Raw genomic sequence first — 22,572 nt, forward strand, 5'->3', positions numbered from 1 at the left:
TGAGGGTTTTCTTCTTTTAAAAGCAAAATAAACTTTTGTTCTTTCAAAACTGAATTCCTAGCCTCTCTTCACTTTTTCCGGAAAGTAGTGTCAAAAGACCTTGTGACCAGAGTTACATAAAAAAAATTTCCATTGAATTCTGTTAAGTATTTGAGCAGTCTCTTATGTTCAGCACACATAATACATGCTGAAGCGAAAAGACAATTTGTGGCTTAGTTGCACCTTCATGCATTTCACAGACATTTATTGCAAGCATTTACTTGATTTTACATGTCTGTAAGAAAATATAACAGTCAATACAGACTGCTGGAAGAATTGCTCACACTCCTGAGAAATAACGGTCCTTATTTAGACACCTAACTTTGGGTATCTTTAATACCATTACTTAACAGTCCAGTTAAATGAAAGCTCTTCCTTAAAAGAGCTTTCAGTATGTAGCAGTTCAAAGCAACAGCCAGATCCAACTTCTATTTTGCAAACATCAGCAGAAAAATCAGCTTACCTGTAGGAAGAACTGGTAATGGTTTTCCTTCCAGCTTATCCAAATCCGTAGTAAATAATGGGATTCTGGGATCGTCATATGCAACAACCTCCCTTTGTAATATACGTAAGATTTTTAAATTATGTTTTTATTATTTAAAATAAAATTATGTATTTTATATACATTTATATATTTTTATTATAATAATATTTATTATTATGCCACTTTGGCAGTTACAACTGAAATGGAATTTCTAATAAAATAAGGTAAGGTGGCATTTATGGTGCAGTAACTGGTAAAGCTTTATGTAGAAGACCTGCCTCTGTTTGATGAAGATTTAAAAAAAATTAGTCAGAAGTTTCTTTGCATAACTCATCTGTTTTCCCTCATGGGCTGTCAGGATTTCCAGCTGTGCAAGAAGTATAGTTTATGAAATTATGGGAGGAATGGTGTCAACTCTAAGAATACTTGGGGGGGAAGGGGGGGAAGCCTTAATTTTGAAGAAAGCCATCTAAGCTTCTTTGAAAGGGCTTAAATACACGTTCTACTCTTCTGCCATTCATTTAACAGAAATCATTCCATATGTAACGACGAGGCTGAAAAAGTAACTGGGAAGTAGATAAGCTTTAAACATCAGCACTAATTAAAATAAAGTGTAAACATTGGTATTTTTTGTCTCCCTCCTAAACCCTCTATTTTTTTTCTATGCTTCCATGATCAAGTCTTTCTGCACATTTGTACAGTCACCTGTTTAAAAGGTATTTATTCAGTTGCCACGACAATTAGGTTGTATCTCTAACAACAGCGATTTAGTAGCTTTAAGTGATACAAATATTTCTGATTGACAGATAGGTAATTGGAGACCAACTTTCTCATAGCAAGACTACAAAAAACCCTGTTCTGAATATTATCCATCGTGGTTTCAACATAAATAATATCTATGAAGTGTTCAGGCAAGCCCCTGCAAGGAGTGTAACAACTGATAGATGTCTTGACACTCATGCATCACAGAATCAGAGGACCAAGGAAGAAGTAAGGCTATGGTTCAACTTCAACTGCGTAAAAAACACGAGAGAAATGCACAGAGATTCCTCCCTCCCTATGCTTCAGTCTACATGTACTGTGGGTCAATTGAATGCTTCCTGTACTTAGTCATCCCACGTATACTCTATGCTGTCAATTCAAGTGTAATTTCCTTTATCCTCCTACTTACCAGTTGACATTCTGAGGTCGAATGATAATCTTTCTGTATGCTCCAGAAAGTGAATAATCTCTGATCTTATGCCTCATGTTGTTGATATCAAGATTGTCAGCTACTAGCATTTCCTTGTAGGCCTCACCAACTGCAAGAGCGGAAAATATTTAATAGGAGAGAGTGTAGTGCAGCCAGTTGAAACAGCCCTTTTTCATTAATCATTCCTTCCCTTGTATTTAGTAGTTTTCAGCGTATGTGGGATAAATGTTACACAGAAGTTTAAAATTACTTATTGCAAATCTTATTACCTACAATGTTTGCTTCTACAACCTGATTAGTAGAGGCAGTAACCGAGAAAGAATCTTAGCAAATCAAAATTTCAGCTGAAAACAAAAGTTGCAAAATATTTTATTGACATTTCATTGACATCTCATGCATGCTTTCCAATTATCTAAACTTCACTAATCTCAGGTACATGGAAAAAAAATAATGGGCCAGACTACCCATTGCTCTATCTTTGAAAAAGCAGCAGAGTGAAATGAGTTACGAGAGCCCTCTGAAGAAATTAGCCGGCAGGGACCTTTAAGTACACTGCCAACAGAAGGAGTAATTCTATTACAGTCTTGTATCCTTAAGTAAGGGCATGTGCATGCACACCTGGGGAAGACAGGGAAGGCAATGGAAATACAAGAATATACTGCAGCTAAAATGCTGACTAGTGCCTTTGATTTGCAATGTAATTGCCAGCATTACTTCATATATTGAATGTAAAAAATCGCAGCTTTTCTTTCCAATCTTTTAACTCAATGTGGTTCAGAGCCACACCTTATCACAGACAGACCTTTACCTTCCAAGTGTTTCAGAGGTGGGTGATAAATGGGATCCTAGCTCTGGGACTTAGCTCTGACAGGCAGAGAGTCTCAAGAGACTTGACTGGTCTTTTAAGGACAACCAAGTACAAGAGCAGTTCAACCCAATATTGAGGAAAATAAGCATACATATTGGGAGACTGGTTTGGCTAAGTAGGGAACTCATGACTAGGCTTGTATATAAGGACACATACAGTAGGTGAAAGCTAGGGCCAGCTACAAAGAAGGAATATACAAACATTGTCCAGGCACGTAGGGGTGGTGTTAGGAAAGCCAAAGCTCAGCTAGAGTTGAAATCAGCAACAGACATCAAGGGCAACAAGAGTTAAACTGCAACATCAGAAATGAAAGACTACAACATGGAAAATGTTGGCCTGCTGCTAAACGGGGCAGCTGGTCTAGTGACAGACATAAGGCTGATGGTCTTAGCGCCTCCTTTGCCTCAGTTTTGACCAGCAAAGTCTCCCAGGCCTCTGTTCCTAGAGACAAGGTTCAAGAAAGAGGGACTACCAGTAGTGGAAGAAGATAAAGGCTGAGAGAGCTGGCTCACATCACAGTAAAGCTTTTCTCTATCATCTCTGAAAGATCATGGAGATGTGGGGAGGTCCCAGGCGACTGCAGAAAACCAAGTGTTGCACCCATCTTCAGAAAGGGCAAGAAGGATGATCTAGGGCATTACAGACCAGTGAGACTCACTTTGGTCCCTGAGAAAAATAATGGAGCTAATCCTCTTGGAACATGTTTCTGGGCACACAATGTGAATAATAGTGAGCATGGTTTTACCAAAAGGGGGAAAAAGGAAAAGAAAACTCAAAAAACCCACCAACCTTACTGCCTCCTATGATGAAATTATTACACCTGTGGATGAGGGGAGAGCAGCGACTGCTGCCTACCTTGCCTTTAGCAAGGCTGTCGACATGTTCCCACAGCATCCTTGTATCCAAGGTTAGAACATTACAGTGGGTGGACTGCTAGATGGGTAAAGAACCGGCTGGCTCATCGTCTCAAAGGATAGTCACTACTGGTTTGAGCTCTACCTAGAAGCTCGTTACAAGCAGAGTTCCTCAAAGAACTGGGATGTGTCCTGTTAAATACCTTCATCAGCATAAGTGGAGGAGGAGCTGGAATTCACCCCAACAAGTTTGTGGACAAAATCAGGCTGGGGTGGCAGTCGATATATTCAAGAGCCGGACTGCCATTCAGAGGGACCTAGGCAGGCTAGAGGAATGGGCCAAGAGGAACCTCATGAAATTCAGCAAGGACAAAATCCTGTACCTGAGAGTGATTAACTCCTTGCAATGGTACAGGCTAGGGAGCAACTCTGCTGGCAGTCACCTGGGACTCCCACTGGAAAGGAGACTTAACAGAGCACCCTGGCAGCAACAAAAGCTAATAGCAACAGGAGCTTAGCTAGTAGCTACACCGAGGAAAACAATTACTGCCCTTTACTGGGCACTCATGAGACTGCACTTAGAATAGTGTGTCCAGCACAAAGTAGATGCTGATAAACTTGAATGAGTCCAACGGAGGACCCCCCCAATGGCCAGGGGTTGTAGCCCATGCCCTGTGAAGAGAGTCTGAGAGAACTGGGCTTCTTTAACTTAGAGAAGACTTAGAGGAGAACTGAGAGACTATTTGTTCTTGAAAGTTTCAGACAAAGCCCTGAGCTAGCTGACCCGAATACAGCACTGACCTTGCTTTGACCAAAAGGTTGGACCAGATGGCCTCCTGAGGTCCTTTCCAACCGAAATGATTCTACAACTCTATCCCTTAATAAAAACATCATGTTCGATGCAGATAATTATAGATCACTCAACTTATTCCATTAAAAACAATTTAGATCCAATACACTGTACAGACAGGAGATGAAAGATACACGCTTTTTTATTTTTATTTTTAAAACATTCATATTGGTTAATATTTAATTAAACAGATCTGGTTCTTTTTCCTAACTTCAAGCATTTGCTTGGGTTACAAATTCTACAAGTTTGGTTTGTTTTCTAATTTAAAAATCAAATGCATACACTTTTCAATTAACATTTCACCACTTTTTTTTCCCCTTGTGCTGAGATAAATAATTTTGCCTCAGTAAAAAAGTTAATTTCTTTGGAAAAGCTACTACCTAAAAAGAAATATGAAACAGAATTATGTTAAATAAAAAAGTTACAATGCAGACTATTATTATCACAATGGGAGAGGATGACAGTAATGTATCAGAGATCTGAAATAGTGTATTGTTTTAACGGTCACCAAGGTTGCATAGATCCAATCTTCCTTTTAAGAACAATCTTAAAGCAGACTTACATTTTCAGAGTTAAGTACGTAAGTTAACAGTCAGACTTACTTTTATGCTTTGGATAAATTACATCAAATCCAGGCAATGGCATCACCACATCGTGGATAGTGTAGTTATCAACATCTCCTTCTTCGATATGAACAGCTGTGGCTACAATCAGGACAGAAAAATTAAGAGTTACGAGTATAAATGTGACAGTTAACATTAGCTAAATTTAAAATGAACCATTTGATTGAAACAAGCCTACTTTGAGAGGAATAACTACTGTGTTTTATCTCCACTTAATAGACAACATTTCCAAGAAAAGAAGTAAGTCTTCAAGGCTACCACAGTTACCGGCAGAATCACAGCCTGGTTTCCAGTGACTTTTAAAGCTGAATGAAGTAAGGACTGCTAGATGAACAGTGCCCTTACCAGGCATACATGAAGGAGAAATACTGTGGATATTCTCACCCCAGGGAAATGCCAGACCAAATCCAAGTGAAGAAAGTTTTAACTGAGTGGAGCCTCCGCTTTACTAGACGCTGATGCAAACAAAAACTTCTGTGGTTAAAACATTCATAACATCCTTCCATAGTTCTCCATAGCTCAACTAGGTTTGAGTTCATTCTTGAGAACAATCAGTCCTTCATAGTCTCTCTTCCCTATCCAGCTATGTGGAAAAACAAGCAAACCAACAGCTCATGGAAGTGTAATACCTAACTTCCGATTCCTTGCAAACTTTGACTAGTCAAACTGGCCAATGGATTCAGAAATCACTGGACCAAAATGGGTGAGAGGGAGAAGAAAATATGTAAGCAGTATCACATAAACAGATGTGTGCCTTGTTTTCCTAGGAATTTGAACTACACAGCATCACTGGCTTTTTGTTTGTCTGATTTTACCTCCTTTAAGTGTGAGATCTCCTGGTACAGCTCTAAGCCCGTATTCTTCTATTCGCTTGCTCACCATATTATTCCACACGTAACTCTGGTAGCTATGAATATACATTAAACGATTATTTCTTGGTATCTAGAGGTGAAGAAAAAAAAAGTGAAACATTAGAAAGATGTATTTTTAGTTTTTTCTCTCAATCATAACCAAAAAGGCATATATTTGAAATGTTACCTTTTCCAGCAACAAGACTAATGCAATTTCTTGGTATACAGATTTGATTTTTGTTCATTATTTGGGAAAAGAGTATGTGAAGAAATAATGCTTTTATACATTTGAAATCCACACAAAAACCCCCTGTGCTTAAATTAAAAAAAAAAAAACAACCCAAAAAACCCCAATGAGCTGGGTTTTTTTATTCGACAGCTCAAACACACGGGGCTATTATAAAACACTGAATTCATACTCAACCTCCTGAAATCTTAAGTAAACTTTGCAGATGTGAAAGCACAGTGTTCTTCTTCATAAACAAGAAATTATTCCTCAGCTCCTACAATGGGCCCAGTAGTTTGCTGGTGATGAGGTATTTTCTCCAAAGATTTGATCTTGATTACAGTACTTGAAAATGACAGTGAATCCACCACCTCTATGCCAAGCTGATTCATCAGCACACTATCAGTTTGATTTATACTTTTAAAGCAACGGAACTCTGATACTGAAACTTTTGCACAGTTCTCAGATCTGTATTATACATGGTTACTAAGTATAACTGTAGTGCTTCCAACGTACCAGAGAGATTGTTGTACAAATTAGAAAGCTCATTATGCATACATTAATTACAGATGATGTCAGTTACCATGCAGCAGTACTTCAAGCAAAAAGGCAGGATAAATGTAAAGATTTTACACTTAACCTTCTACTCATCAAGCATCTGAGTCTACTTCAAATTCATCACGATAGCATCAGAAGAGCATTTATTCAAGTAAATACCCCACAGCACTTTTACACTCACTATGCCAAATGCAGAGATTATGTTCTTCATTCCATACTTTAAGAGTCCGCGTAGAAGCTGTCCTTCCACGCACCTTTTTACAGGTAGTTTCTTGAGGGCTGCTGCTGGATCTTTAGTCTTTGCCCATTCTTCTCTGCATTTTACTAAGTATCCCTTTTCAGCTAGAATGAGGATGTAAAATAAAAATATTTTAACTACACACCAAAAAGCATCCATCGTTTGGTTAAAACAGTTGAAAAATTAAAGTTTCAGTCACGGTAATTACACAGATTAACAGAATCACAGAATAGTTGAGGTTGCAAGGCTTCACGTGGAGTCTGAGCAGACTCTGTGTATAAGTATTCAGGTCCCTTTTCACCCCCACTGCAAGAAACTGCACAGCAAAGAAAGAGAAGCAGAAAGGCAGAAAGTCTGAAGGTTGCTTCTCCATTGCTAAACTGGCTGAAGTTTAGCACATGCAAAGCTGTCCTCACAAACATCCTTTCAAATTAAAAGAAACAAAATCTAAAAGTGTTTTTCCTGAACATATAGGAGAGGCAGAAACACTTGATGTATCATTTTTCGGTCCTTACCTCCTGGTCGTGGTTTTAATATCAAATCCATTACTTCATTCCAATTGTTCTGTAGAATAGCTCTAAGATTCAAAGAGTAAAGTTTATTAAGAACTAATTAAATATATTTTAAGGAGGTTTAGCCAACTTATCAAAAGAAAAATATTAGTGTTTAGATTTATGCAATATTAAAAGTAGTGGTATTATGCAAGATAACCTGCTGAAGCAAGTTCAGAAACAAGTTCTTTCTTGAATCTAAAATGAAAACTGGCACATGCAATATGGTAGAAAAACATTCCCAAAAATACATTAGAAGTTATACAGGGATAAAAATAAAACTTAAAAAAAAAAAGGGGATGAAAACAACACATACCTGCCAATTTGATATGTAGGAACAGCTGTGGTTCCAAATCTTTGCATTCCATAGTAATTAATGAATCCAATTTCCCTGAGAGAGTGCATTGCTTGCTCTATCTGGTCATCAGTTCCTGTTATGTTTCTAGCATTAAAAAAAAAGTTATAGACAGATTATTAAAGGCTTACACTATTTTGTGATCCCCATAATATGAAAGCTCAACATCAACATTATACAGCACTTATCAAATTCAAGACTCCTGCCAATAGAAGGACTTTTCTTCTTTTTTGTAACACAAGATGCACGGATATCCCTTACCTATTTAAAGGAAAAAAAAAAAAATTCTAACAGAATCGTCTAAATACATACTAACATATTACCTGAGAACAACAGTGAAATGGTTCCCTTGCAGTTCTCCTAATTTCAGTGGATGATTCTTGTAACTGAAATTTCCTAATTTGAAGTTCATCAAACATTTATTCAAATGAGCAAGTCTTTGTGCAGTGATTCTAAAAAGAAACAAACAACAGTGACCAACCTATGCTTAGAAAAGCAGATAGTTAAATAAATATAGAAATGCCTGCATTTCAAAACAAAAAGCAGTGAGTCCAGTTTCCCCAATTTTCTGTTGTTGCCTTTTCAAAGTATTTTAATGAAATATCTAAAAGAAAAGAACGGATAATTCTTAAGGCTACTTATACAAGAGAAAAGGTATACTGTGACAAAGACTATTAGCACTGTCTTTTCACATCTATGTTACAGTACGCACTCAAAAAAAAGTATCTTGCAATATTGATGTATACTGTACCCCACAAGCTGAACTCTGCTTTATTTGAATAACTACACCATGAATACACTCCAGTTAGCACAGTCATAAACACAGAGTTAAGTAATTAGCCACTGTGTAAGCTTAGTGCAGATGACGGGGTATGAAATCCAATCTGTCACTGATATCTTTCATTTTTGTTACTAGTACTTTTGGAGGCATACCCTGTTCTTTTCATCACCGAGCTGCTCTTTGACACTTCCGCTAAAATTTATACCAGGATAGACAAATTTATCAACTAGCATGGCCAGCGTACTTAGCTCAGAGCGGGTTGATAAGTGGTAATGTCTCCTCTCCTACGCCATCCTTCTCCAAGGCTGCGCAGGAGAGTCGGGTACTGTGGCACTACCGAACAGACACCACAGATCAGTACATTCCCCCCCAATCAATGCTTACAACACATTGAAGCTCTTGGACACAACATTAAATGTGACCACGTTAAAAGTAAACGGAACAGCACCTGAGATGGCTACACCACAAGTTTGGTTAATTGTCATCACTTTGCAAACTTGCCTTGCAGCAACGAGAATCTGGGGCTTCTCACGATTCACAAATTAATAATTCCTTTTATATGTGCAAATGTATGCACATGCAAACCACTGGGAGGAAAAAGACGAAGAATTAAGTAGTGAATGCCCTCCTTTTAACATGGATTTGATCAAATTTCTGGCTCTCAAACCTTGGAATTCCTCGAGTATTGTGGTTTTCAAAGACTTGTAAATAGTAGTCCAGGCAGAATATTCCAGCTAGCTAAACAGATATGGTAATATATGACTGCGAGGCATCCATCATTCTCACTTATGGATGTAACACTAATTTCAAGTGCCCAGAAGCCATATAATTATCTTGGAATGTGACAAAATAAATTTTATTTTATCTTAGTAGGCAACTTATAGGAGTAGGTTAAGGCAGGAAAAATTCTTCATCATTTTTTGCCGCTTCTGGCTACTCACAGATGAGCAAAGGCAGTGGTTAGCCTTCTCTGGAGCTGTTCAGAGAGTTCAGTGAGAAAGAAAATAGGATTCCAGCTGGAGGAGGGGGAAAACAAAAATCAGGAAGGAAATGGGACATAATTTTCACCGTGTCATTCTGTTTTTCTGCTGTTGCACGGGAGCCATGCAGCTAAGAGCATGTAGGCAATTTGGCCTACCGCTTCAGCCAAATACATGTATCCAGCCTACGACTCAGAACACCACTGACTGAAAATACTAGCAATCACCATGGGAAAAAAAAAAGGATTATAGCATCTTCATTAACACATGTGCTTTACAACATCAGGACCTGAATCCACCATTTGTGTCACATGCATACTGAGTCTTCAAGGTATTTAGCAAGATATTCAAGTTATCACAGCAGGAGTGCAAATACTCCAGTATATTTTCACTTACCTAAGAACAGCAATCTCTTGAACTGTTATAGCCCTTTTATCTTTAGTTCCCATGTAGGAAAATATGTTTGGCTTCACTCTTAAAAGCAACAGTAACAGATATTACGTATGCTAAAATAACCACAGATCGAACATAATTTTCAGCATAATTACCTAGAATTATTAATCTTCTATATTAAAAACAGCAAATATACATATATTCCCCAGAACTAGGCTGCAATTTTACACCCCTGAATATGTGTGACATTTTCTAATCTCATCTGTAAGTACGTAAAACACAGGGAAACTTCTCTGTTTTAATTGTATGTGGACAGATTCACTTTTACCACAACTGTGCTTTCAGAATATGAGCTTTGAAGTACTTCTTTATATACATCCACTCAAATGCACAAATGCGCAGCCACCACTAATTTCACTAAAAAAAATTCATTTCCATTTCTTCTTTAAACTTCAAATAACATGTCTGTTTGAATACCATGCATGCACATTACGTGAGAATACGAGAAGTTAATTTAAAATTTAATCCATTTCTTTCCTTGAGAGGAAAATTTCCTTCCCTCTTTGTACTTGACAGCCTGTGTTACACAGGGACTATTTCCAGTTATTCCAGCTATGGGCACCAGGGGGTAGCAGGATTGCCATTACATACATTTTTCCACCAAACTATGCTCCTACCATTCTGTTCTCAAATGCAAGTACTAGTATTATACTGGTTAGAGTCTAGATTACAAACATTTATTTTTGGACAAGAAAGGTGAAGGAAAAGGAGGGGAGAAGTGGGGAAGTTTCTCTATGAGTAGATCACTGAATTGACCCGATTTTAAAATAGTCCTTCCTCTGCAATTCACTGTGTTCACATCACGCCTTTGGCACATTTTTTTTTGCTGCTCTTGATGGGGTGAAAGGAACTAAGGCTGTGTTGCCATGGAGAAATTAATACATAGAACAACAGTTTATCAACTGTAACTACTTAGGAACTGATCAGCATCTTATCACAACAATATCTGACAGGTTCATAACATACTTGCATACATTCACACACTGGGAAAAAATGGCTTTTAATTCAGGTTACACACATTGAGGCTTTGAGCTTCCGAGCCTTTCTCAGATCAGCCAACTCCAATTGTGGACCTTTTTGCATTGAAGTAGTAGGGTACAGTCTTTTAAATTTCTTGGGATCATTCTGTTCCATTCTCACCTCCTTCCAAAACTTACAAGTTTCAAATTTGATATTCTAAAATAACTTTTTTTAAAAAAAAAAAAACACTGGCTATGAATTAGGCAACACTTGTGTTGCTCTTACATAATTCTGAAGCATAACATTTACAGTAACATGAAACGTGGGGGGAGGACTGCATGCTAGCCAGGCTGGCAGAAACAACAGCCTTACCTTAAAAATTTGGACAGGACATTAATGGCATCCATAGTATCCTTGTTCTCCTTGTACAGTACGAAGTGGCAGTAGCTTCCCCTAGATTTTGGCCAAGAGTGTTTTCTTGGATCTTTAAAAACAAAAGGTTAAAATTTGTAAAGTGTCATTTTTAAAATTTAATTAATATCTTTGCCATAGCAGCTACATTTAAAACAAATATGGAAGAGTCAATTTCTTCTAATTTCCATCTGCCTTTTTTTTTTTTTTAAGGAAAAAAGTGAACTACTGATAGCAAAAGCTGCAAAGCGCATTGAAAAAGACCTTCTCCCCTTCCACTGGGCTGTAAACTTCTCTTCAATCAATTCTGTCACCTAGAAAATCTTGAATGAAACGGTGACGGTTCCTTTGTCATGAAATTATCTAAAAATATACCCTAGTCATTTAACTGCCATATTGCCTGATTAAATTTCTCAAAAACATTATGATTACGCTGACTTTCAGCAATAAAAGCCACTCTACATTTCATTTAGTGCCTTCTATAATTAACAGATGAAGACCATTGGAGCCCTGTTTGTGGGAAGACTGCAATTATTTATAGTACTAACATATTCCTTATTTTGTAGGATTTTTTCTGTATGTCACACAAAAGCATGGGTCGTATCTCTACAAAAGCCTAAAAAAAGTACACTCACAAAAAATTTAAGGTGAATTTTTTTTAAAAGTCCTACGGGAGGGAGAAATCCGGCACAATAGAGACATTAACAAATAATTCAAGCCAGATACTGTGCCACAGTTTAGAGAACGCCAGAGGGAGATAACTTCAGCTCCTGCAGACTAACAACTAATTTACAATTCTGTACAATAATTTGGCATTTTCTGGAGAGGGAAGAAAACTGTCAATGTATTTGTCAAGCTTTTGTTGCACATAAAAGCCTCCAGAGATAAAACTTTCCTTTTACAATCATCCACTGTTGATAGCATTACTGAGAAGGGGGATTGATTCTACACAGGTTTAGCAACCAATTTTGAGGTGCTTTGTTTATCAGTTCTTTGTTTTATAAGAACAAAACTAAAGATTTGTTTTGTTTTAAATAAGAAGTCCCTTATCTCTTGGTAGCCACCAATCAGACATTCCTGTTTTTGTACAAAAAGGGCTTAAGCCAGTCCCATTCCAGTATATAAACACCAAAGCAGGAAGGAAGTTCTTGGGAAATTTTGCTCTTTTTGTTCACGTTAGTTTAATAAAGCCCAGCTATCCCACACAGGCAGTGAATTTGTTTAATTTTCATGAAACTTTCTGGTAAAAGATAATTCTTCCTGCTTTTTTTGAGAAGCTGCCATCCATACACACACTTTGCAAAAACAATTTCAGTATAAAATACTGTACATGTAGTTTTTAATCACTTAAAAATTATTGCAACGCTTGCCTTGTACCATCAGTTTCTAAGCAAAGCCCCCCCCAAGTTTCCTAGGACCTAAACTGAGCAGTATGGTCCAAAGCCTGTTAGAGAGACCTCATGCTCCTGCTGGTCTCCCTTCTGAGCCACCACTGCTCTTAAACACAATCAATGAAACACTGCATTCAGCTTGAAGAGCAAGGTCCTTCATAAAGAACTCAGTAATTAGAAGGGAAGAGAGGAAGACAGAGCACGATTCTCAAGGAAAGTCTTCTCCAGCTAGAATCATTCTTTAGATTTAACTAATCCATCTTGCACACGGTCATTTCAACACCCTTCAAAAAGCAAGTCCTAATCTGGGCTAGACTAAAAAGACTCTATAGATACTATAATATATCAATGGGCTCCTCCTGCTTTGGGCATCACAGCCATGTGCCTATCCCCTGCACTGCCGGCCATGCTGAGTACTGGGAGGCTGCAGCTACAGTCCCGATATTTAACCATTTCTCACCCAATACTTCAAAGTATTCAACTGGGTAGATGGAACAGATGGACAGTTTGCAATCCTTACTGCTCTATTTCAGAGTCATGTTACATTTTTGACAGTAAAATCGTATTTCCAAGCCCTTTTTCCAAACCTTTTGCTGCAACTCGAGGGCTGGAAGCTCTTTTTTAATACTGGGATGTATGATATATACTTTTGAAGTTGTATAAATAGAGATAGTGGTGTCTGAAATACAAGGCTGAAGGGCAAAGGCTTGCCTTAATGAAATCAATGGAAAATTTACCATAGATATCACACGGTATTGTCAAAACTGGTAATTCATATCACTTATTACTGGCAGACTTTCTCTGCACTGAATGACTACTGCCTATACTGAACTAGGAAAGAGAGGCAGCACAAGCCCAGTTCTTGGCTGTTTCAGGGAATTTTAAGCATTACTTATGTGTAGGGTTTTTTAATTGTTACTAGTTTGGCCAGTCTTGTCGCTATTTAGGTCATAATGGTTGGCATTTCATTTTGTTAGCATGAAATGTCAACATCTCTTACCTGTTGCAGTTCTGACCTCTGTCCCAATGCATAGCATAAAGAGCACAAAAAAGTAGCATTTAATTTTTAGACTGTCAAAGGGTTTTTAGAGGTGAACATGCAGGTTTATGGTTATGGGATTGTTTATGCTTTAGAGAGCATCCAACAGTTAGGTGGTGGATGACAGCAATTTAGACAGTTATGCAATGGAATCGTGCAGAGGCAAACAGTGAACATATGGAAAGCTTCAATCGGAGATGCAACAAACTTCATTTGTGGACAATGATGAAACAGCAGTTTACTAACAATTTAGTAAGGAAGTATTTTAAGTATTTTGGGTGTAAACTTACTATAGACACAAAGCAGCTTCTAATTTTAAATTTTAGGAAAGTATGTTCGGTACAACAAAAGTAATCAGATATCTCAGCTAATATTCAAATATTCTATGCTTCTGAAATGTTTCTTGCCTGGGGAACCCACTCAGGACTAAGACATGTTAGTGGCTATATAAACACGAGAGATAAATATAATCCTGACTAAAAAGAACTTGCACTCTTAAATCCTACGTTCATAAGCATTTACACACACTCACTGAAACTGCACACATCTCCACCAATATGCACAGGTGTTTGTAGCACAGCTTAGGAATCCAAGTTTAAATAGATGATGCTCCTCTGCGTCACAAGATGGTGCTCCAGATAATGTTTTAATCCTAGAGACACATCACTAAATTCTTTTCAGTGTATTTCAAATACTTGAATTCTTTTCTACAGTATCTCTTAAATCAGACTGGTCAGCTTAATAACAACCACTTGACTGTAACAATGGTTAAGGAATAGAAGCAGCAGAAGGAAAAGGTGGAGGTAAAACCATTACAAACCAACAGAGAACAACACTGGCTGAGAAGAATTTTGTGCTGGCAAGTATACATACTCCATGCATAAAGCATGCAGACATACAAATTTTCTAAACATGATTAAACAAGATACATGAACACATTATAATTGTACCAATAAAAGTACAACATTCCCATATTTGCTTAGAACAAGCCTTAAAAAATAATTAAATGTGGAGATTGTGTTATTTCCAATTTTAAATTATCTTATCTCCTTATCCTTTCTCCATCTCCTTCATCTTTAGAATGAAAGGGCTAGGTTTACATACTGTCATTTGTACTAAGTTGAAATGACATAGGAATGCAATCAGTTTAAAGCAAACCAAACCTTAATACCTTTCGTTAAATGTGCAACATTCTGCATGTAGACAATCCTCTCAACTTACAGTAGCAACAAATTTGCAATAATATTCAAAGATGTAGAACACATAAATTTATCCCCAGTAGCCAAAACAGTATTTGGCAAGATTAAGGTGGATAACACTTCATTTTGAAAATCCTTCATTACTTTGATTATTCCAAAATAGTAACTGTGATTTATAATGAATAAAGACAATTTTCTGCAAATATAATTAGCCTTGGAAGCAGAAGGAGCCTTAAAGATCATGGTAAATATATTATGTTTATATAAAATGATAACTCTGAGAAAACAAATAGGTGCTTGTCTCTATTCAAGTCATTGAGAATTTTGTCACGGATTTTCAAAACAGTCAAGATGACACTGACTGTCAGCGTAATGTATGCATTTCAGCTACAACCTCTTACTTCCACAATGCACACTTACACATCCAGGTATGTTCATGGAAGCTAAGTTCAAACAATACTGAAAATAAAGCCCCTATTTTGCCTATTCCCACTGAAAGAGCAAAAGATCCTCTCACTTCTAACACGGTTGTATTTGATGAACAATTGTAGAAATTTAAATTTGAGACACTCCTCGTGTTCCTAGTCATTTTAGATGCACAGCATCAGCTGCAAAGAGGAAAAAGCAAAGCCAGACTACATTAGGAGATATGCTCCACTTGAAGGACTTCCTAACGATTTTTATTTTGGGGATAATTTTAGCACTTACTTTACCCAACTGCTGTGATACTGAAACTCACTTGCCAGTGCTTTTTTCCCAGCAGCATGATAAGCAATAATGTATTTTTTTCCATCTCGATCTTCTGTTTTAGTCTCCAGCCCAGGAAACAAGGACTTCACAGCCTGATGGATAACTGTTCTTTTTTCTTTGGTGTCTTCAATTACCTGTGTTAATACACACACACGCAGAAACCAAATAAAGTAATACAAAAGGGGAGGGATTCTCTCAGAGTTAAATTTTGCATGCTTAAAGAAAACTCACCAAATCACAGTAAAGTACTGAATAGGTATACTTTTAAAAGTCTGGCCTACTTATTAAAATTAGTTTGAAAAATAATAAATAACTCTGCTACAAACCCCAGTCTCAACATTCACAAAAGAAAATTCTAAAGACTTATTCCCCTCTTCTGTGCTTAATAAAATTCCCTCTCCTAATGAAAACTCTGGCAAAATGAAGTTTTTCTATATGCATTAAAGGAAAAAAAATGGCTAGATAAGATTATTTAATGTGTGAATGCTTACTTGAAATTACCAGATTTAATCCTACTCATCTCTGTGTCCCAAATTTAGTTCAACAGTTACTCTTCAAATACATGGAATATTTGGATGTTTAAAAATACCAAGTTTTAGTTTCATTTTGTACCTTCTTATTCTTCTTGTTACAGAAGAGTGTATTTATCTTCTTTTCTATTAAATCACTAAACACTGACCTTGAAGATAGTCTTTCATCAGGATGGATGTTTTATTTAATCCTTCTTACATATTATCCTATAAAATACTACTAGACAGAAATCCAAAATATCGCAAGAAAATTTTAACATCACAGAAATTAAGACATGTATTTGAGTTCGTGTGTACAGTCCCACTGAAATCAAAATGACAACTCATGTGCATGAATTTGACTGTATCTGTAAGGCTTTACAGAATTGAACCCCAAACATTTCGTTATTACTTGTTGCATCATGTTCAAACTGCTTATACCTTACATGCACTAGAAAGCACGTACCTTTCACTCTCTCATCCTCCTCCCCCACCCCAAACTTCATGTCATTTATTAATTTTACCTCTATGGCAACACTAGTTTCCTTATTCTTAAGAAGCTGGAGCTCCTCTAAACGCTGTTTGTCTTCATCTGACAAAACTGTAAATGTTTCTTCTGATGGGTCCTAATACATATTTGGGGGGGAAAAAAAAACATCCGATAACCCTCACAGAATAACTTTCAGCCTTTTAATGTTTTTGCTTAAGGAGCATAGCCATTACCGAATTTTTACCTCAAAATTTACCTCATCATCCACTGGAACAGAAAAGTCATCTAAATGGCTCACACGTCCATCTTTGCCTATTTCATGGACAACAAAGTCTGAGTATCTGATAGGAAGAAACACACATTAAAATTGTAACAAAAAAATAAAAATCTCACATCATATAAAGTCCTTTCCCAAGAAGCTGTTTGTTAGCAGAATTCATTTAAGAATTCTGAATTCACATAATACAATTCATGTAAAAGAAACTTCAACCATGAGAAAGCTGTACCTATTCTCACCCCTCAGAAGGATACAATGAGAACACAGAAGAAAGTCTGGCATATCTAAACACAGCAGACCTCTTTGCAGATAACGGAACACATGCTGTAGTTATTCTGAGTCATTTTCTCACTAGCTTGCAGAGATCAGTAATGCATATCCTCAATCCCAGTCATTACTGACAATTAAGACTTTACTGCATTGCTACAATGTGAACACAAATGCATTAACTCTGTCACTTCAAATTATCTGCAGAATAAAGTGCATGTGAGCCACTCTAAGGAAAGCAGGACAAATTCAGTTCTGTTACATATATTCAATTACAGAGAACATCTTTCAAATAAACAGTTACTCTGCATGCTCTGTGATAGCAACAAAGAGTTTGACTATGACATTTTGAATCAAGTCACTATGTCCAATAATAAAAACATCCTGACTTTTAACAGAGCACAGTCAGTCTATGTTGCAATTGCTGAACCATTTTTAAGTAGCATTTGCTTCTAAAGGAAAAAAAAGAAAAATAAAATTCTTAATCTATGAATGTTGGAAGATGAATAAAACTTCACCATGGGAATGCTTCTACTATATCTCCCCCAAGCCTCCCTTTGCCATACCTCTGTGCAGCCATACATCGTATTGGTAGAATTCCTTCCTGAGGAGTATTGTGTCCTCTCTCTTATTATCTATAGCTGTCTAGACATGCTAGTGACTGGTACCATAAAAACACCAGGACTAAATTAATGACAGGTGTTATAAACTAAGATCAAAGAAAAACCACGAGCCCACGAATGTTTCTACCACCCGGCTACCTTTGGCCACCTCGATTCAAAATTGGCAGATTTCCCAGAAGGAGGTTCAGCACAGACTGTGTTCCCCAGTAAAGGATTATGCTAGCTGCTTAACGCTGCATATAAAGATTAAGTACATACATAATATGTACATATCTCTTTATTATGTAAAATGATCTATCTACAAAGCCAGTATTTAAAAACAGGGACTTCTGGGTGTGTAAACAAAGCACCCTTAACTGCTTTGCTAAGTTAGGGCAATGATGATTATCACTTCAATGAGTTTTTGTATTTGCATTCTGTTTTATTCAAAGATGTAATTTAATTTAAAAAGCCTAGAAGTTTCATTAAAAAAAAGCTACTAAAAACCCCAAACATCTTAAGTATATAATTCCACACCCTGAGTTATAAAATTCCCTGATCAGACTATAATTTAAAGCCTAATGGACCATCTGACAATATACGTGTTTAAAGACATTAGCGCAATGAAGTCGGGGAAAAGCAAAGAAGAACCAAAGAGGGATGGTTTCAATACCGTTCTCCAGTGCATCTTGTATCAGCACTGAAGAGTGGTACAAAGGTGGGTGTACTGCATAAGGTTTTATGCCGTACACTGCTGCCAGAGAGCAAGACAAATAGCAAAGGTCAGTGTAATCGTGTATTTCTATCCATACACAGCTTCTTTCTTCAGAGCTCCATTTGACAGGAAAGAAGAAAAAAAAAAAAAAAAAAGAAAAACAATCTAGAAAAGTCCCAAAATCACAAATTAAACCTTTCTTTCAGTCTCAGCACTAGGAAAAGAAAGTGATGAACCTCTCAAGTGGCCACACATAATCCAGTTGCATCCTGAGAGTCAGAAAAGGAAAATGGAGAACAACAGCTGCTTAACACAAGGAATTAATATACGTAACAAGACAAAGAGTTACCTCTCTTTTAAGATTCCAGAAAACCCTTTATGAGAGCTAACAAATTTAGTTATGCCAACATCACTTTCTGTCAGTCCATGCTTCATCATGTCTGCAAAGCTCTCTGGATCTCCATCTTCATCACTGTCCTCTAGTTCCTCATCTTCCTGCTCCTCACTTTCCTCATTGGGGATTATTTCATTTTTCGTGTCCTCAAGCAGAGATTTGTCAGGTTGATCTGTTACAGTCTCAACGCTCTGCCCAGAGTTGTTCCCTGTCTTAGACTTCTCTGAGATCTTCTGTCTTTTAATTTCGTCTGCATTAGCCACATCATCCTCAGAGCGAGGACGTTTCAAGGATACACTATTCATTTCTACAGTTTCCATGTTTAAGGCACAGTGTAGGATAGAAAGCCCTGAGGAACAAGAAGAATGGCTTATTTCCTGTCTGTTTAAGAGCAATATCAATACATAGTCTCTTCACTCCAAGGATTCTACACCCTGCAATGGTTCAGGAAAACCACACAACTTTCTGCATTTTTAAGTTAAATATCAAGTAAAAATTTTATACAGCTAGAAATAATATATACTTGGGAAGAGAGAAGGGAGATGTTAAGGGGACTTAATACCCACCCAAGGCAGCATGCATGTTAGGCTACAAAAAAGCAGGATTCAATACTACACCAACCATTTACCACCATCGTCACTCTTGCCAACTCTTACCACAGCTGCATCCAGCCCTGTGCACACAGGCTCTGCTGTCGATAGCAATTTCGTGCCTAAGAAACTTTTTGTTCCTAAGCTTTCTGTTAAATATGACTAGTCTCGATTATTCCTTGTTCTACCAAGATTCCATCTTGCAAGGATTGAGAGAGGATGGCTCGATTCCCCCAAACCTGAAATCTCATCTCTTCTGACACACACAATCCCACAGGGAAGTCAAGGTGGCAGCAATTCAGACCAAAAGATAAGAGGGATGAGATAACAAACTTGTTGAATGAGTGGGATGAACAAAACAACAAGGAAGCGAAATGTTCTCTGAGAAGAACATGACTACTCACGCTGGTAGAGCAGAGCTCTGACTCTTCCCTGGCAACTTGAGCTGCCACCTTTGCGTCAGCAGAACTAGTACCTTCAGATCTGAAAAACAGAGGAAAACTAACTCTGAGAAAGTTTTAGGCAAAAAACCCCCCAACTATGAAAACATGTATGAATGTGATCCTTACAGAAACCTTACAGATGCCTCTGAACCCAGGTATCAGTAGTCATATAGGAGCAGACACTACTCAGACAGACAAGTTAATAACAAATACAATTGTAAAAGTGTTACCAAGCTAGTAACACGACACAATATAGCTATTTAGCAAGCTACAGCAGAGAAGTTTTGTTTCTATGTTTATGAAAGAAGACCAGGGTTCCTATAATTAGGCAACAACAGGACCTTTCTCCCAGCATCACCCAAATGGGACACCGGTGTGTTGGGGATAAACCGCAGGTTTTGGTAGCAGGGGGCTGCATGGGAGGAGGCCATCAACTGCCCTGTGCTGGTCATGGCCAGTACCCGCTGGATCCATAATGGACCAAACCCACTACTTGCCAAAACTCCAACTCATCAGATGAGCACACAGTGCCTCTGCTCCGGCTTATTTAAGAAAGGGAGGAGCTGCCGGTGGCAGGAAGCACAATGGGAAGCACAGAAGAAGGTGTGTGACAGCACGCTAAAAAAGACACGAGGGGAGGCACGGGGAAGGGGACATTGTTGGGGATGTGGCTGGAGATGCACTCTTGGAAGGAGGTTCTCCACACCAGAACAGGAACATCCCTGAGAGAACTGCAGCCTGTGAAGGTGCCCACACTGGGGCAGGAACACCCCTGAGGGGACTGCGGCCTGTGGAGGTGCCCATGCCAGGGCAGGGACACCCTTGAGGGGACCGTGGCCTGTGGAGGGGCCCACATGGGAGCAGAAATGAGAAAGAAGGAGCAGCAGAAAGAAACCTCCATGCACCAACCCCAAGCTTCTGCACCACCGCTGCCTCGACCAAGGGATGGAGTGTAACCTGTGGGGACAACCAGGGGAGGGGAGACGAGGAAAGCAGGGGAGGGGAGGTGTCTGGAGCGAAGGGAAGGGGGAACAAAGGAGTTTTCCCCAAGTGTTTGTTTAACTGGTTGTCTTCTTTGTATCTCACTAGCCAAATCAGTAATGAAAAGTTTATGCTATGTGGCAATAAATTAAATTAAATTCCCCAAGTCAAGACAGTTTTTGCTACAACAGGCAAGTTTCTAAATAAATAGGATTCAGCTGTTACTAAGAAATTAATCTAGGCACAGAGCAGTATTTTAGAGCTACACACACCATCCTGTATTATTTCTCCAGTCACTAGATAGCATATTCTATTTAATTTTAAAGGGTATGTTTTTAAAGGAAGATTCATTACTAACTCGATAATCACCATGTGCTGGCTTGTTAACTAACTGTTACCAGTTAGCTGTTAGTCACTGCTGATTTCATTGCCTGGACTTTCTGTTGTAGAGGTCACAAACTTAGGGTAAAGAGGCAGGAACAACTGTTTTAGAAACACCTGAAATGTTTTGCTCAAATGAAGAACTGAAAATGGATGCTAGAAGAAAGAATGGACAAAAGGGAAATAAGGAGAGACTGACAAAAAGTATATGTGATGCCTGAAGAGAGGAGTGAAAAAACACATGCAGAAGAAAGCAGAACAATTAGCAAATCAATGTACCTTCAAGCAGAAAGCACCGATTTCAGTTTGTCCTCAAATATAAACAAAGTACATAAAATCCTTTAAAAATAAAAAAAATTTAAAAATCACACCCAAGAAAAGCAATTCACCAGCATTTCCAGATTCTTCTCCTATCTTCCCAAATTTACGGAGCCTGGGTTATAAAGCACTGACGTGGAAAAGGCTTCTAGATGTCTTGTGCATGTCTTCACATGGCGAACAAAACACCACTCAGCACAATGAAATCCTCTGAGACACCTGCCAAAGGAAGTAACAAGACAGATCTCGTGTTTCTAAAATAAAATTGTAATACCTAGTTATTGAATGATACAAACTGTTAGAAGAATTCAACGTTGGCCACAAATACTCCGAAGCTGTCAGATACGGCCTATTCTCACAGCAGAGGAATGACTCACACACAACAAAGTACTATCCTGTGCCAAATGGTGGCTGTCATCTGGGAAAATTTCTGCAGGATAATTACTTGAAGGAGCAAGTTGAAGTGAGTGGGGCACACACTGTCTCACTTGTGCAGATTGCTAGTGAAGAGGCGCCTATTATTTTTTGACAGCTGCTCAACCATCTTGGTCCTTCTCCTAGCAAACAGGTGTTTCCACAAAAGCCAGTAGCTGCATAAACAGCAACTCCGCAGCAATTTCAACACAGACCATGTTTTAGCAGAGACTGAATTTACTACTACAAATAAAGGGCTTGATTCTCCCCAGCAAGAAATGCTGAGCGATTACTTCTGGTGTGGTATCTGTCAGGCAGACACACAGGCTGGCAGGGGCTATGGGGTACTTCCCACTTAAAACAATAAATAAAAGAGTAGGCGCACACCAGCGCTGGGTACGAAGCTGGTTTCTCATGAGACGAGGCAGATCGGATTAAAAGGTGACCGACAAGAAAGCACGATGATACAGCAGCGCCCGAAAGCAACCCCTTCAGGCGGGAGCAGGAGGCAGCGGGGAACCCGCCTGGGTGCAAGCAG

General features: G+C 38.2%; 1 protein-coding gene across 2 annotated transcripts in view; it reads right to left on the bottom strand.

Annotated features, from left to right (window-relative positions):
• Nucleotides 1-21,834, bottom strand: part of PUS7 (pseudouridylate synthase 7 (putative)) — a 22,855-nt gene extending 1,021 nt beyond the window's left edge. Inside the window, exons 1-16 of one of the 2 annotated variants that reach the window (XM_009328327.1) lie at nt 21,692-21,834; nt 19,902-19,980; nt 18,863-19,256; nt 16,909-16,993; nt 16,687-16,788; nt 15,643-15,787; nt 11,236-11,347; nt 9,847-9,924; nt 8,013-8,141; nt 7,651-7,776; nt 7,299-7,360; nt 6,727-6,887; nt 5,726-5,852; nt 4,890-4,991; nt 1,695-1,824; nt 503-594 (exon numbers count right to left, since the gene is read on the bottom strand). In XM_009328327.1, the coding sequence (XP_009326602.1) occupies nt 503-594; nt 1,695-1,824; nt 4,890-4,991; nt 5,726-5,852; nt 6,727-6,887; nt 7,299-7,360; nt 7,651-7,776; nt 8,013-8,141; nt 9,847-9,924; nt 11,236-11,347; nt 15,643-15,787; nt 16,687-16,788; nt 16,909-16,993; nt 18,863-19,227 (1,816 nt within the window). In that variant the 5' untranslated portion in view covers nt 19,228-19,256; nt 19,902-19,980; nt 21,692-21,834. Of the gene's footprint in view, nt 1-502; nt 595-1,694; nt 1,825-4,889; nt 4,992-5,725; nt 5,853-6,726; nt 6,888-7,298; nt 7,361-7,650; nt 7,777-8,012; nt 8,142-9,846; nt 9,925-11,235; nt 11,348-15,642; nt 15,788-16,686; nt 16,789-16,896; nt 16,994-18,862; nt 19,257-19,901; nt 19,981-21,691 lie in introns of both variants that reach the window. The other variant, XM_009328326.1, reaches the window with a different exon arrangement.
• Between the last annotated feature and the right edge of the window lie 738 nt (nt 21,835-22,572).

This window comes from Pygoscelis adeliae, unplaced genomic scaffold (genome assembly GCF_000699105.1).
Source record: "Pygoscelis adeliae isolate BGI_AS28 unplaced genomic scaffold, ASM69910v1 Scaffold267, whole genome shotgun sequence".
Classification (NCBI taxonomy): Eukaryota; Metazoa; Chordata; class Aves; order Sphenisciformes; family Spheniscidae; genus Pygoscelis; species Pygoscelis adeliae.